Below are 16,940 nucleotides of genomic sequence, written 5' to 3' on the forward strand. Positions count from 1 at the left end.
CCTGTATATAGCCATGTTATTTTCTACTTCCTGTATATAGCCATGTTATTTTCTACTTCCTATATATAGCCATGTTATTTTCTACTTCCTGTATATAGCCATGTTATTTTCTACTTCCTGTATATAGCCATGTTATTTTCTACTTCCTGTATATAGCCATGTTATTTTCTACTTCCTGGATATAGCCATGTTATTTTCTACTTCCTGTATATAGCCATGTTATTTACTACTCTCTGTCTATAGCCATGTTATTTACTACTCTCTGTCTATAGCCATGTTATGTTCTACTTCCTGTATATAGCCATGTTATGTTCTACTTCCTGTATATAGCCATGTTATGTTCTACTTCCTGTATGTAGCCATGTTATTTACTACTCTCTGTCTATAGCCATGTTATTTAATACTCTCTGTCTATAGCCATGTTATGTTCTACTTCCTGTATATAGCCATGTTATGTTCTACTTCCTGTATATAGCCATGTTATTTTCTACTCTCTGTCTATAGCCATGTTATGTTCTACTTCCTGTATGTAGCTATGTTATTTTCTACTTCCTATATATAGCCATGTTATTTTCTACTTCCTGTATGTAGCTATGTTATTTTCTACTTCCTATATATAGCCATGTTATTTTCTACTTCCTATATATAGCCATGTTATTTTCTACTTCCTATATATAGCCATGTTATTTTCTACTTCCTGTATATAGCCATGTTATTTACTACTCTCTGTCTATAGCCATGTTATTTACTACTCTCTGTCTATAGCCATGTTATGTTCTACTTCCTGTATATAGCCATGTTATGTTCTACTTCCTGTATGTAGCCATGTTATTTACTACTCTCTGTCTATAGCCATGTTATTTACTACTCTCTGTCTATAGCCATGTTATGTTCTACTTCCTGTATATAGCCATGCTATTTTCTACTTCCTGTATATAGCCATGTTATTTTCTACTTCCTGTATATAGCCATGTTATTTTCTACTTCCTGTATATAGCCATGTTATTTTCTACTTCCTGTATATAGCCATGTTATTTTCTACTTCCTGTATGTAGCTATGTTATTTTCTACTTCCTATATATAGCCATGTTATTTTCTACTTCCTGTATATAGCCATGTTATTTTCTACTTCCTGTATATAGCCATGTTATTTTCTACTTCCTGTATATAGCCATGTTATTTTCTACTTCCTGTATATAGCCATGTTATTTTCTACTTCCTGTATATAGCCATGTTATTTTCTACTTCCTGTATATAGCCATGTTATTTTCTACTTCCTGTATGTAGCTATGTTATTTTCTACTTCCTATATATAGCCATGTTATTTTCTACTTCCTGTATATAGCCATGTTATTTTCTACTTCCTGTATATAGCCATGTTATTTTCTACTTCCTGTATATAGCCATGTTATTTTCTACTTCCTGTATATAGCCATGTTATTTTCTACTTCCTGTATATAGCCATGTTATTTTCTACTTCCTGTATATAGCCATGTTATTTTCTACTTCCTGTATATAGCCATGTTATTTTCTACTTCCTGTATGTAGCTATGTTATTTTCTACTTCCTATATATAGCCATGTTATTTTCTACTTCCTGTATATAGCCATGTTATTTTCTACTTCCTGTATATAGCCATGTTATTTTCTACTTCCTGTATATAGCCATGTTATTTTCTACTTCCTGTATATAGCCATGTTATTTTCTACTTCCTGTATATAGCCATGTTATTTTCTACTTCCTGTATATAGCCATGTTATTTTCTACTTCCTGTATGTAGCTATGTTATTTTCTACTTCCTATATATAGCCATGTTATTTTCTACTTCCTGTATATAGCCATGTTATTTTCTACTTCCTGTATATAGCCATGTTATTTTCTACTTCCTGTATATAGCCATGTTATTTTCTACTTCCTGTATATAGCCATGTTATTTTCTACTTCCTGTATATAGCCATGTTATTTTCTACTTCCTGTATATAGCCATGTTATTTTCTACTTCCTGTATATAGCCATGTTATTTTCTACTTCCTGGATATAGCCATGTTATTTTCTACTTCCTGTATATAGCCATGTTATTTTCTACTTCCTGTATATAGCCATGTTATTTTCTACTTCCTGTATATAGCCATGCTATTTTCTACTTCCTGTATATAGCCATGTTATTTTCTACTTCCTGTATGTAGCTATGTTATTTTCTACTTCCTATATATAGCCATGTTATTTTCTACTTCCTATATATAGCCATGTTATTTTCTACTTCCTATATATAGCCATGTTATTTTCTACTTCCTGTATATAGCCATGTTATTTACTACTCTCTGTCTATAGCCATGTTATTTACTACTCTCTGTCTATAGCCATGTTATGTTCTACTTCCTGTATATAGCCATGTTATGTTCTACTTCCTGTATATAGCCATGTTATGTTCTACTTCCTGTATGTAGCCATGTTATTTACTACTCTCTGTCTATAGCCATGTTATTTAATACTCTCTGTCTATAGCCATGTTATGTTCTACTTCCTGTATATAGCCATGTTATGTTCTACTTCCTGTATATAGCCATGTTATTTTCTACTCTCTGTCTATAGCCATGTTATGTTCTACTTCCTGTATGTAGCTATGTTATTTTCTACTTCCTATATATAGCCATGTTATTTTCTACTTCCTGTATGTAGCTATGTTATTTTCTAATTCCTATATATAGCCATGTTATTTTCTACTTCCTATATATAGCCATGTTATTTTCTACTTCCTATATATAGCCATGTTATTTTCTACTTCCTGTATATAGCCATGTTATTTACTACTCTCTGTCTATAGCCATGTTATTTACTACTCTCTGTCTATAGCCATGTTATGTTCTACTTCCTGTATATAGCCATGTTATGTTCTACTTCCTGTATATAGCCATGTTATGTTCTACTTCCTGTATGTAGCCATGTTATTTACTACTCTCTGTCTATAGCCATGTTATTTACTACTCTCTGTCTATAGCCATGTTATGTTCTACTTCCTGTATATAGCCATGTTATGTTCTACTTCCTGTATATAGCCATGTTATTTTCTACTCTCTGTCTATAGCCATGTTATGTTCTACTTCCTGTATATAGCCATGTTATTTTCTACTTCCTGTATATAGCCATGCTATTTTCTACTTCCTGTATATAGCCATGTTATTTTCTACTTCCTGTATGTAGCTATGTTATTTTCTACTTCCTATATATAGCCATGTTATTTTCTACTTCCTATATATAGCCATGTTATTTTCTACTTCCTATATATAGCCATGTTATTTTCTACTTCCTGTATATAGCCATGTTATTTACTACTCTCTGTCTATAGCCATGTTATTTACTACTCTCTGTCTATAGCCATGTTATGTTCTACTTCCTGTATATAGCCATGTTATGTTCTACTTCCTGTATATAGCCATGTTATGTTCTACTTCCTGTATGTAGCCATGTTATTTACTACTCTCTGTCTATAGCCATGTTATTTAATACTCTCTGTCTATAGCCATGTTATGTTCTACTTCCTGTATATAGCCATGTTATGTTCTACTTCCTGTATATAGCCATGTTATTTTCTACTCTCTGTCTATAGCCATGTTATGTTCTACTTCCTGTATGTAGCTATGTTATTTTCTACTTCCTATATATAGCCATGTTATTTTCTACTTCCTGTATGTAGCTATGTTATTTTCTACTTCCTATATATAGCCATGTTATTTTCTACTTCCTATATATAGCCATGTTATTTTCTACTTCCTATATATAGCCATGTTATTTTCTACTTCCTGTATATAGCCATGTTATTTACTACTCTCTGTCTATAGCCATGTTATTTACTACTCTCTGTCTATAGCCATGTTATGTTCTACTTCCTGTATATAGCCATGTTATGTTCTACTTCCTGTATATAGCCATGTTATGTTCTACTTCCTGTATGTAGCCATGTTATTTACTACTCTCTGTCTATAGCCATGTTATTTACTACTCTCTGTCTATAGCCATGTTATGTTCTACTTCCTGTATATAGCCATGCTATTTTCTACTTCCTGTATATAGCCATGTTATTTTCTACTTCCTGTATATAGCCATGTTATTTTCTACTTCCTGTATATAGCCATGTTATTTTCTACTTCCTGTATATAGCCATGTTATTTTCTACTTCCTGTATGTAGCTATGTTATTTTCTACTTCCTATATATAGCCATGTTATTTTCTACTTCCTGTATATAGCCATGTTATTTTCTACTTCCTGGATATAGCCATGTTATTTTCTACTTCCTGTATATAGCCATGTTATTTTCTACTTCCTGTATATAGCCATGTTATTTTCTACTTCCTGTATATAGCCATGCTATTTTCTACTTCCTGTATATAGCCATGTTATTTTCTACTTCCTGTATGTAGCTATGTTATTTTCTACTTCCTATATATAGCCATGTTATTTTCTACTTCCTATATATAGCCATGTTATTTTCTACTTCCTATATATAGCCATGTTATTTTCTACTTCCTGTATATAGCCATGTTATTTACTACTCTCTGTCTATAGCCATGTTATTTACTACTCTCTGTCTATAGCCATGTTATGTTCTACTTCCTGTATATAGCCATGTTATGTTCTACTTCCTGTATATAGCCATGTTATGTTCTACTTCCTGTATGTAGCCATGTTATTTACTACTCTCTGTCTATAGCCATGTTATTTAATACTCTCTGTCTATAGCCATGTTATGTTCTACTTCCTGTATATAGCCATGTTATGTTCTACTTCCTGTATATAGCCATGTTATTTTCTACTCTCTGTCTATAGCCATGTTATGTTCTACTTCCTGTATGTAGCTATGTTATTTTCTACTTCCTATATATAGCCATGTTATTTTCTACTTCCTGTATGTAGCTATGTTATTTTCTACTTCCTATATATAGCCATGTTATTTTCTACTTCCTATATATAGCCATGTTATTTTCTACTTCCTATATATAGCCATGTTATTTTCTACTTCCTGTATATAGCCATGTTATTTACTACTCTCTGTCTATAGCCATGTTATTTACTACTCTCTGTCTATAGCCATGTTATGTTCTACTTCCTGTATATAGCCATGTTATGTTCTACTTCCTGTATATAGCCATGTTATGTTCTACTTCCTGTATGTAGCCATGTTATTTACTACTCTCTGTCTATAGCCATGTTATTTACTACTCTCTGTCTATAGCCATGTTATGTTCTACTTCCTGTATATAGCCATGTTATGTTCTACTTCCTGTATATAGCCATGTTATTTTCTACTCTCTGTCTATAGCCATGTTATGTTCTACTTCCTGTATATAGCCATGTTATTTTCTACTTCCTGTATGTAGCCATGTTATTTACTACTCTCTGTCCATAGCCATGTTATTTTCTACTCATTATTGTCATTCGTTATTCACTGTGTATTTATTCCTCGTGTCACTATTTCTATTTTCCTCTTATCTTCCTCTCTGTATGGTTGGAAAAGGATCCATCAGTCAGCATTTCACTGTCAGTCTACTCCTGTTGTTTACCAAGCATGTGACAAATAAATACATGTTCAGTTTGTACTTTTATCTTATCTTTAACTATACCTGTTGTCTACAAAGCATTTGACAAATATAATTTGATTTGATATATACATTTGAATGAATTACTATAGCGCACTCCTTGGGACAATCAGTGTGTTCTTGTAAATACCAGTTCTCTATGGCAAAATGTATCATTTACCCAAGTTTTGTCAAAATCGGGCCAGTGCTATCTGTGATGTTGCTTGTGACTAACGTACAAATGTACTACCAGACAGAGACAGATTCACTGTTCCTTCCCCGATTTCATCGTGGGGGACAATTAAGTGTAATTTCAAACCCATTTCTTCCTTGGTCACTGTTTAATTAGATGTACATTAAAGCTGTTCTATAACCTTGCTTCACATCTGCCTATCAATATATCGATCGTTGGAGAAGGGAAGGAGAGAAATGAAAAAAGAAAGAGAATGGGAGAGTGACATACTGAGAGGAGAAGAAGTGAGAAAAGAGGAGAAGGAGAGGAAACAAAAGTGAGAAGAGAGGAGAAGGAGAGGAAACGAAAGTGAGAAGAGAGGAGAAGGAGAGGGAACGAAAGTGAGAAGAGAGGAGAAGGAGAGGAAACGAAAGTGAGAAGAGAGGAGAAGGAGAGGAAAAGAAAGTGAGAAGAGAGGAGAAGGAGAGGAAAGGAAAGTGAGAAGAGAGGAGAAGGAGAGGAAACGAAAGTGAGAAGAGAGGAGAAGGAGAGGAAACGAAAGTGAGAAGAGAGGAGAAGGAGAGGAAACGAAAGTGAGAAGAGAGGAGAAGGAGAGGAAACGAAAGTGAGAAGAGAGGAGAGGGAGAGGAAACGAAAATGAGAAGAGAGGGGAAGGAGAGGAAACGAAAGTGAGAAGAGAGGAGAAAAGGAGAGGAAACGAAAGTGAGAAGAGCGGAGAAGGAGAGGAAACGAAAGTGAGAAGAGAGGAGAAGGAGAGGAAACGAAAGTGAGAAGAGAGGAGAAGGAGAGGAAACGAAAGTGAGAAGAGAGGAGAAGGAGAGGAAACGAAAGTGAGAAGAGAGGAGAAGGAGAGGAAACGAAAGTGAGAAGAGAGGAGAAGGAGAGGAAACGAAAGTGAGACGAGAGGAGAAGGAGAGGAAACGAAAGTGAGAAGCGAGGAGAAGGAGAGGAAACGAAAGTGAGAAGAGAGGAGAAGGAGAGGAAACGAAAGTGAGAAGAGAGGAGAAGGAGAGGAAACGAATGTGAGAAGAGAGGAGAAGGAGAGGAAACGAAAGTGAGAAGAGAGGAGAAGGAGAGGAAACGAAAGTGAGAAGAGAGGAGAAGGAGAGGAAACAAAAGTGAGAAAGGAATGTGAGAAGAAAGAGAATGGAAGAGTGACAGAGGCTGAGAGGAGAAGGACAAGAGGGAGAGCTCTCTATCCAAATGAAGAGATGGATACATTCAGTTTTGCATACATAACAGTACATCATGAAAGGCTTGGCTGCTGTTCTGTAGTCTGCAGTAGGTACCTTGAGCGGGGTGTTCTTGGCCTCTGGGAATTCCCTTTCATCCAGTCTCTCCCAGCGCTGTAGGAACTGCTGAACGATGGGGTTCTCAGGGTTCACTATCTGGAAGCCTGATATGTTGGCCCCGCCTAGGAAGACCTTGTCCAAGCTCACATTGGAGAAACCCTGACATCAGAGAGAGAGGAGGGAGGCATGGACGAAGACAGGGAGAGAAACAGAGGGCAAGAGACACAGAGAGAGAGAGAGAGAGAGAGAGAGAGAGAGAGAGAGAGAGAGAAACAGAGGGAATTCAGGGTCCAAAAGCATAACGTTTCCAATACAATTTTAAAGGAATCACCTTGAAATTGTGTTTTGGGATATGAAAACCACCCTGAATGTTGCACGAGGAAGGATGTCATAAATCTAGCAACTCAATGTAACTCAGTGAAGAGTATTCGACCCTACAAGGTAGTCAATAGTCACAGAAAGGAATAACATTTTATTTTCAGCCATAATAAAATGAAGGTCTATGTTTCTTTGAACAGTGTCTCTTCTACATACGGTACTGTGCAATGGAATTAAGATATGGTACAACAACACAACAACACCTTTTCCCCTGGTTGATGGCTTAGTCCGTCCTCCCAGAGAATCAAACGTATTGTAATGTATTCTGACAAGCCGGCGGCTCCAACTGCCGTCAAATTACACGGTGCCTCCTGGAGTCATGTCAGAGTGAGCTTTCTTTTCATGGTCAAATTGCTAGTTTCAGAGTACAGCGTCATGTTCTGGAGTACAAGGGCATGTGTCCGTGACTTGTGCATAATGGGGAGTTTTAAAGTCAGGGACACAGTGGAGAGAGAACAACAGGACAGGAGAAGAGAGGAGAGAGGAGGGGAATTGGAGGGGAGAGGAGAGGAGAGGGGAATGGGAGGGGAGAGGAGAGGAGAGGGGAATGGGAGGGGAGAGGAGAGGGGAATGGGAGGGGAGAGGAGAGGGGAATGGGAGGGGAGAGGAGAGGGGAATTGGAGGGGAGAGGAGAGGGGAATGGGAGGGGAGAGGAAAGGAAAGGAGAGGAGAGGGGAATGGGAAGGGAGAGGAGAGGAAAGGAGAGGAGAGAGGAGAGGGGAATGGGAGGGGAGAGGAGAATGGGAGGGGCGAGGAAAGGAGAGGAGAGAGGAATGGGAGAGGAGAGGAGAGGGAGAGGAGAGGAGAGGAGAGGAGAGGAGAGGAGAGGAGAGGAGAGGAGAGGAGAGGGAGGAGAGGAGAGGAGAGGAGGAGAGGAGAGGAGAATGGGAGAGGAGAGGAGAATGGGAGAGGAGAGGAGAATGGGAGAGGAGAGGAGAGGAGAGGAGAGTGGGAGAGGAGAATGGGAGAGGAGAGGAGAGGAGAGAGGGAGTGGGAGGAGAGGAGAGGAGGGAGAGGATAATGGGAGGGGAGAGGAGAGGAGGGAGAGGGAGAGAGGAGAGGAGTGGGAGGGAGGAGAGGGAGGAGAGAGAGAGGGAGAGGAGAGGAGAATGGGAGAGGAGAGGAGAAGAGAGGAGAGGAGAATGGGAGAGGAAATAGAGAGAGAGAGAGGAGAGGAGAGGAGAGGAGAGGAGAGAGAGAGGGAGGGAGAGGAGAGGAGAGGAAGGGAGGGAGAGGAGGAGAGGAGAATGGGAGGGAGAGGAGAGGGAGAGGAGGAGAGGAGAAGGAGAGGGAGAGGAAAGGAGAAGAGGGAAAGGAGAGGAGAGGAGGGAAAGGAGAGAGAGAGGAGGGGGGAGAGGAGGGGAAAGGAGAGGAGAGGAGAGGAGAGAGGAGAGGGAGGGGGGGAGGGGAGAGGAGAGGAGAGGGAGGAGAGGAGGGGAGGGGAAGGGAGAGGAGGGAAAAGGAGAGGAGAGGAGAGGAGGGGGAGGAGGAAAGGAGAGGAGAGGAAAGGAGAGGAAAGGAGAGGAAAGGAGAGGAGAGGAGAGGAGAGGAAAGGAAATCAATGGAAAGGAGAGGAAAGGAGAGGAGAGGAGAGGAAAGGAAAGGAGAGGGCCCTTGCTCTCATCTTAATAATACAGGAGTCAACCTGAAACTACAAGGTTCCACTTTATCCCTCTGATAACAGAAGATCACTACATCCAAACGGTTGTTTTGAAATGACTATGTCCCTCCCCTATGACCTTCTTCTCCAATACATTTTGAGATGGAGGCAAGGAGATAGGAGGCAGAAAAATGCTTGTGTTCCTAGCTCTATCAGTGGAGAAATATTTATCAATACACACAAATCTACAAAGTAAAATAATGGAATAAAGATATATAGAAATATTAGGAAAAAACAATGTATATATATATACACACACAGTTTAAGTCGGAAGTTTACATACACTTTGGTTGGAATCATTAAAACCTGTTAAGGATAGGCAGAATACTGCCCCCTTTGGAGGAATTGCGTGCCCATAGTAAACTGATGAAAATCTGTCCAAAATTGCTAATATATGTATATAATAATTATTATTGGATAGAAAACACTCTAAAGCTTCTAAAACCATTTGAATTATGTCTGTAAGTATAGCAGAACTCACAGGGCAGCCAATCTCCCAAACTATTTCTCTCATCAGGAAAGTTGGGCCAACTTTGACGTCATCGCCCCCACCCTTCCCAACCAGCTATGGATGAAGTTTTGATGCGTAACCCCTCAAATTTTGGCTGCATTTCAGTCGGAATTTGTCGCGTTTGCTAACACAAAGACAGACGACTTGAAACCAAACGCTGTTTTGGGTAAGTATGAGTCCTTCCACGACATTCTGATCGAAGACCATCAAAGGTAAGGGAATATTTATGTTGTAATTTTGTGTTTCTGTTGACTCCAACATAGCGGAGAAATATTGCTTACGTCTGAGCGCTGTCTCAGATTATTGAATAGTGAGCGATTTCTGTAACGTGAAAAAGAAATGTGACAAAGCGATTGCATTAAGAAGCAGTGTATCTTTCTAACTATATGTAGAACATGTATATTTAGTCAAAGTTTATGATGTGTATTGCTTGTTATCTGACGTTATCTGCCGGAGCTATCATCATTTCTCCGGACATTTTTGTAGCATTTTTTGAACATGGCGTCAATGTAAACAGAGATTTATGGATATAAATGGCATATTATTGAAAAAAACATAAATGTACTGTGTAACATGTCCTATTACTGTCATCTGATGAAGATTTTCAAAAGGTTAGTGAATTATTTTTCTTTTAATCCTGCGTTTGTGAATGCATCTTTTGTTTGACAAAATGGCTACATATCGTCTGTGACTTTGTGGTGGTTTGATATACATATGTGCTATGTTTTCGCCGTAAAACATTTTAGAAATCTGACTCGCTGGGTAGATGAACAAGGTGTTTATCTTTCATTTGAGCTATTGGACTTGTTAATGTGTGGAGGTTAAATATTTCTACGAATATTTTTGCATTCTGTGCGCCACTTTTTGAGTTGAGGGGGTGTGGGGGGGTGCCCTTGGGGAACCTGTAGCGTGAAGAAGTTTAAAATACGTTTTTCAACCACTCCACAAATTTCTGGTTAACAAACTATAGTTTTGGTTAGGACATCAACTTTGTGCATGACACAAGTCATTTTTCCAACAGTTGTTTACAGACAGATAATGTCACTTATAATTCACTGTATCACAATCCAAGTGGGTCAGAAGTTTTACATACACTAAGATGACTGTGCCTTTGAACAGCTTGGAAAATTCCAGAAAATGATGTCATGGCTTTAGCAGCTTCTGATAGGCTAATTGACATCATTTGAGTCAATTGGAGGTGTACCTGTGGATGTATTTCAAGGCCCACCTTCAAACCCAGTGCCTCTTTGCTTGACATCATAGAAAAATCAAAAGAAATCAGCCAAGACCTCCACAAGTCTGGTGCATCATTGGGAGAAATTTCCAAATGCCTGAACGTACCACATTCATCTGTACAAACAATAGTATGCAAGTATAAACACCATGGGACCACACAGCCGTCATACTGCTCAGGAAAGAGACGCGTTCTGTCTCCTAGAGATGAACGCACTTTGGTGCGAAAAGTGCAAATCAATCCCAGAACAACAGCAAAGGACCTTGTGAAGATGCTGGAGGAAAGAGGTACAAAAGTATGTATATCCACAGTAAAACGAGTCCTATATCGACATAACCTGAAAGGCCGCTCAGCAATGAAGAAGCCACTGCTCCTAAACTGCCATAAAAAACCCAGACTACGGTTTGCAGCTGCACATGGGGACAAAGATTGTACTGTTTGGACAAATGTCCTCTGGTCTGATGAAACAAAAATAGAACTGTTTGGCCATAATGACCATCGCTATGTTTGGAGGAAGAAGGGGGAGGCTTGCAAGCCGAAGAACACTATCCCAACTGTGAAGCACGGGGTTGGCAGCATGAGGTTGTAGGGGTGCTTTGCTGCAGGAGGGACTGGTGCGCTTCACAAACTAGATGGCATCATGAGAGAGGAAAATGTTGTGGCTATATTGAAGCAACTTCTCAAGACATCAGTCAGGAAGTTAAATCTTGGGTCTTCCAAATGGACATTGACCCCAAGCATACTTCCAAAGTTGTGGAAAAGTGGCTTAAGGACAACAAAGTCAAGGTATTGGAGTGGCCATCACAAAACCCTGACCTCAATCCTATAGAACATTTGTGGGCAGAACTGAAAAAGCATGTGCGAGCAAGGAGGCTTATAAACCTGACTCAGTTACACCAGCTATGTGTCAGGCCCTGACCATAGAGAGCCCTCGGTTCTCTTTGGTGTTTAGGTCAGAGCGTGACAAGGGAGGTGTTCTAGTCATTTATTTTCTATGTTGCTGGTTGGCATGGTTCCCAAATAGAGGCAGCTGGTAATCGTTGCCTCTAATTAAGGGATCATATTTCTCCCACCTGCTTTGTGGGATATTGTTTTGTTGAGTGCTGATGTGAGCTCTGTTTGTTCACGGTCTGTGTTTGTTTATTGTTTTGTTTAGAAGTTTCACTCTAAATACATTTGTGGAACTCAAATCACGCTGCGCCGTGGTCCGTCTTTCCTCACGACCGTGACACTGTCAGGAGGAATGGGCCAAATTTCACCCAACTTATTGTGGGAAGCTTGTGCAAGTCTACCCGAAAAGCTTGACCCAAGTTTAAAAAAAAATAAAGGCAATGCTACCAAATACTAATTGAGTGTATGTAAAACTTCTGACCCACTGGGAATGTGATGAAAGAAATAAAAAGCTGAAATAAATTATTCTCTCAACTATTACTCTGACATTTCACATTCTTAAAATAAAGTGGTGATCCTAACTGACCTAAGACAGGACACTTTTACTAGGGTTAAATGTCAGGAAGTGTGAAAAACTGACTTTATTAAATGTATTTGGCTAAGGTGTATGTAAACTTCCAATTAACTGTTTACAGTACCAGTCAAAAGTTTGGACACACCTTTTCATTCAAAGGTTTTCTTTATTTTTACTATTTTCTACACTGTAGAATAATAAGGAGACATCAACACTATGAAATAACATATGGAATCATGTCGTAACCAGAAGTGTTAAACAAATCAAAATATATTTTAGATTTTAGATTCTTCAAAGTAGCCGCCCTTTGCCTTGATGACAGCTTTGAACACTCTTGGCACTCTCTCCACCAGCTTCATGAGGTAGTCAACTGGAATGCATTTTTAAAAGTTAATTTGTGGAATTTATTTTATTCTTAATCCATTTGAGCCAATCAGTTGTGTCGTGAGATAGTAGGGGTGGTATAGAGAAGATAGCCCTATTTGGTAAAAGATCAAGTCCAAATTATGGCAAGAACAGCTCAAATAAGCAAAGAGAAACGACAGTCCATCATTTCTTTAAGACATGAAGGTCAGTCAATCAGGAACATTTCAAGAACTTTGAAAGTTTCTTCAAGTGCAGTTGCAAAAACCATCAAGAGCTATGATGAAACTAGCTCTCATGAGGACCGCCACAGGAAAGGAATACCCAGAGTTACCTCTGCTGCCAAGGAAAAGTTAATTAGAGTTACCTCTGCTGCCAAGGAAAAGTTAATTAGAGTTACATCTGCTGCCAATGATAAGTTAATTAGAGTTACCTCTGCTGCCAATGATAAGTTAATTAGAGTTACCTCTGCTGCCAAGGATAAGTTAATTAGAGTTACCTCTGCTGCCAAGGATAAGTTAATTAGAGTTAACTGCACTTCAGCTTTGCTGGTACCACTTTGTGTTTTTTTAAGACTCCAAAGCACACTTAACCAGCATGGCTACCATAGCATTCTGCAGTGATATGCCATCCCATCTGTTTTGGGCTTAGTGGAACTATCATTTGTTTTTCTACAGGACAATGACCCAACACACCTCCAGGCTGTGTAAGGGCTATTTGACCAAGACGGAGAGTGATGTAGGGCTGCATCAGATGACTTGGCCTCCACAATCACCCGACCTCAAACCAATTGAGAAGTTTTGGGATGAGTCGGACCGCAGAGTGAAGGAAAAGCAGCATATGTGGGAACTCCTGCTCAGCATATGTGGGAACTCATTCAAGACTGTTGGAAAATCATTCCTCATGAAGCAGGTTGAGAGAATGCCAAGTGTTCAAAGCTGTCATCAAGGCAAAGGGTGATTACTTCGAAGAAGAAGAATTCTAAAAATATATTGATTTGATTAACACTTTTTTGGTTACCACATGTTTCCATATGTGTAATTTCATCTCTACCTGTACATGACCATCTGATCATTTATCACTCCAGTGTTAATCTGCAAAATTGTAATTATTCGCCTACCTCCTCATGCCTTTTGCACACAATGTATATAGACTCCCCTTTTTTTCTACTGTGTTATTGACTTGTTAATTGTTTACTCCATGTGTAACTCTGTGTTGTCTCTTCACACTGCTATGCTTTATCTTTATCTTGGCCAGGTCGCAGTTGCAAATGAGAACTTGTTCTCAACTAGCCTACCTGGTTAAATAAAGGTGAAATAAAACAAATAAAAATAAATAGTTTTGATGTACAATGTAGAAAATGGTAAAAATAAATAAAAACCCTTGAATGAGTAGGTGTGTCCAAACTTTTGACTGGTACTGTATGTTGACTCACCAAGTTAGACAGGATGTAGTGGTATCCACGGGCGTTCTTCCCCAGAGAGACCACCTGTAGGAGAGATCAATACAAAGGTGAGCCAACTAGTGTTGACTGAGCTGTGTCATGGGGTGTAGGATGAAGATGCCCCTATATGCTGATTTTGGGTCAGTTTAGCATTTCCCCCACTAATGGTTAAGGTTAGGTTTGGAGGAGGCAAATATTAAATCTGTTGCTAGGGGAAACATCACCCCAGAGCTAGTCAATCATGATACAGGCTAGTCAATCATAATACGTGCTAGCCAATCATGATACGGGCTAGTCAATCATGATACAGGCTAGTCAATCATGATACAGGCTAGTCAATCATGATACAGGCTAGTCAATCATGACACAGGTTAGTCAATCATGACACAGGTTAGTCAGTCATGATACGGGCTAGTCAATCAAGATACAGGCTAGTCAATCAGGACACAGGTTAGTCAATCATGACACAGGTTAGTCAGTCATGATACGGGCCAGTCAGTCATGACACGGGCTAGTCAATCATGACACAGGCTAGTCAATCATGATACAGGCTAGTCAGCCATGATACGGGCCAGTCAGTCATTATACAGGTTAGTCAGTCATGATACAGGCTGGTCTCCATCAGAAATAACAGACCTCATAATGACAATGCTGTATTCACAAATGCATGTATGGCTTGTGTTTTAGAGATTATAACTGAATAACTTGAATCATGATACAGGCCAGTCAGTCGTGATACAGGCCAGTCAGTCATGATACAGGCCAGTCAGTCATGATACAGGCCAGTCAGTCGTGATACAGGCCAGTCAGTCGTGATACAGGCCAGTCAGTCATGATACAGGCCAGTCAGTCATGATACAGGCCAGTCAGTCGTGATACAGGCCAGTCAGTCGTGATACAGGCCAGTCAGTCATGATACAGGCCAGTCAGTCATGATACAGGCCAGTCAGTCATGATACAGGCCAGTCAGTCATGATACAGGCCAGTCAGTCATGATACAGGCCAGTCAGTCATGATACAGGCCAGTCAGTCGTGATACAGGCCAGTCAGTCGTGATACAGGCCAGTCAGTCATGATACAGGCTATTCAGTCAGAACATGTTCTGAGTCCAGCCCCATTCGCTAAAACAAACAGTCAATGTAGCCACTAGATTTCTCCGGATCTGAGCCTGGTAACCTGAGGTCTTAAATAGCTTGTTCTTTACTTCTACTGACTCAAACCAACCTCTTGTGGTTTACATCTGGGTTTTTATTTTCTCTGCAGAAATAAGTGACAGAAAATGATATATGTTTTCAATTTAGAGAAGTGGATTCTCTGGTGACGCATCTTGTAGGCAGCCCACTTCCCAGCAGACACATGATGAGAGGGGGAACTAAGAGGTACTGCTGATCACCCATTTCCCACATCCCCAGGCATTCTTCCCTCAGACATTACTGAAGCTGTGTTGTTATTAAACACATTTTCGTCCAATTTCAGAAAAAAAACACTCAATTATTTAATTCCTTTCAGTCCTTCTGATCTCTTGACAGAACTAGTCATGTCTACATATCGCAACGACGGGGACTCTAAAATTATCTCAACATTTCCGGCATGCAATGGGCTGACCACGCCCCATTACCACGCCCCATACCACGCCCCCACCTGCCACGTCCCCCTGCCTGACCACACCCAGTACCATGCCCCATACCACGCCCCATACCACGCCCCCTGCCACGTCCCCCTGCCTGACCACACCCATTACCATGCCCCATTACCACGCCCCATACCACGCCCCCCGCCACGTCCCCCTGCCTGCCTGACCACACCCATTACCATGCCCCCTGCCACGCCCCCTGCCTGACCACACCCATTACCACGCCCCCTGCCCACACACACACCATCCCTGCCACGCCCCTCTGCCACGCCCCTTTTTGATTCAGAACAATGCCTGGTATTTAGGTATTCAGAACCAGAAACAGCACAATAGGAGATGAACATACTACTGTGATTCTCATCATGTTTATTGCTAATATCTGTCAAAATCATCAAGTAGTGCAAGTCTGATTTAGGACACAACTCGTTTTGCCGAAGTTCAAAATCCAACACAAAATGGTTGTGAGAAAAGAGGACCCTGGTCAGAAGTAGTGCACTACCCTATCGACCCTGGTCAGAAGAAGTGCACTACCCTATCGACCCTGGTCAGAAGTAGTGCACTACCCTATCGACCCTGGTCAGAAGTAATGCACTACTGTATGGGCCCTGGTCAGAAGTAGTGCACTACCCTATGGGCCATGGTCAAAAGTAGTGCACTACCCTATGGGTCATGGTCAAAAGTAGTGCACTACCCTATGGGTCATGGTCAAAAGTAGTGCACTACCCTATGGGTCCTGGTCAAAAGTAGTGCACTATATAGGGAATAGGGTGCCAATGAGAGCGTCCTTGACCTTTGGCTCTAGCCTGGGGGTTTTGGACACCACCCACACCTCCACCCTGTGATCCCCTTGGCTACAACACTAGACCTGCAGGCCTCCTCACAGCTGCCCCAGCGCTGGCCACAGAAGCAGCCAGCCCCCTGCTTCCCACCTGGCACACACCTCTAAGACACAGCAACCTTGGGCTGGGGCACAGCGACAATCTAATGACACAGAGGTACTATTGGAGGCACTGAAACAGGCTCCACCCCCGGCCAACAGAACACAGCCCTCCCAGTGTTTCCGCTACATTGAGATAATTAGGCGGAGTTCAGACAAGCCCCTGGAGGTAAGTGGACAGGATGAGGCAGGTGGACACACTTCCTAGTTGGCAGGATAAGCAGAACATGGATTTGAACAATACAAAGGCTCTAAC

General features: G+C 40.6%; 1 protein-coding gene across 4 annotated transcripts in view; it reads right to left on the minus strand.

Annotated features, from left to right (window-relative positions):
- LOC115136302 (glutamate receptor 3) overlaps positions 1–16,940 on the minus strand; it is a 339,674-nt gene that overhangs the window by 100,152 nt on the left and 222,582 nt on the right. For all 4 annotated transcript variants that reach the window (XM_065019924.1, XM_065019923.1, XM_065019922.1 and 1 more), the window contains exons 5-6: positions 14,106–14,159; positions 7,057–7,218 (exon numbers count right to left, since the gene is read on the minus strand). In XM_065019924.1, coding sequence (XP_064875996.1) covers positions 7,057–7,218; positions 14,106–14,159 — 216 coding nt within the window. The remainder of the gene's footprint in view (positions 1–7,056; positions 7,219–14,105; positions 14,160–16,940) is intronic.

This window comes from Oncorhynchus nerka, linkage group LG6 (assembly GCF_034236695.1).
Source record: "Oncorhynchus nerka isolate Pitt River linkage group LG6, Oner_Uvic_2.0, whole genome shotgun sequence".
Taxonomy (NCBI): domain Eukaryota; kingdom Metazoa; phylum Chordata; class Actinopteri; order Salmoniformes; family Salmonidae; genus Oncorhynchus; species Oncorhynchus nerka.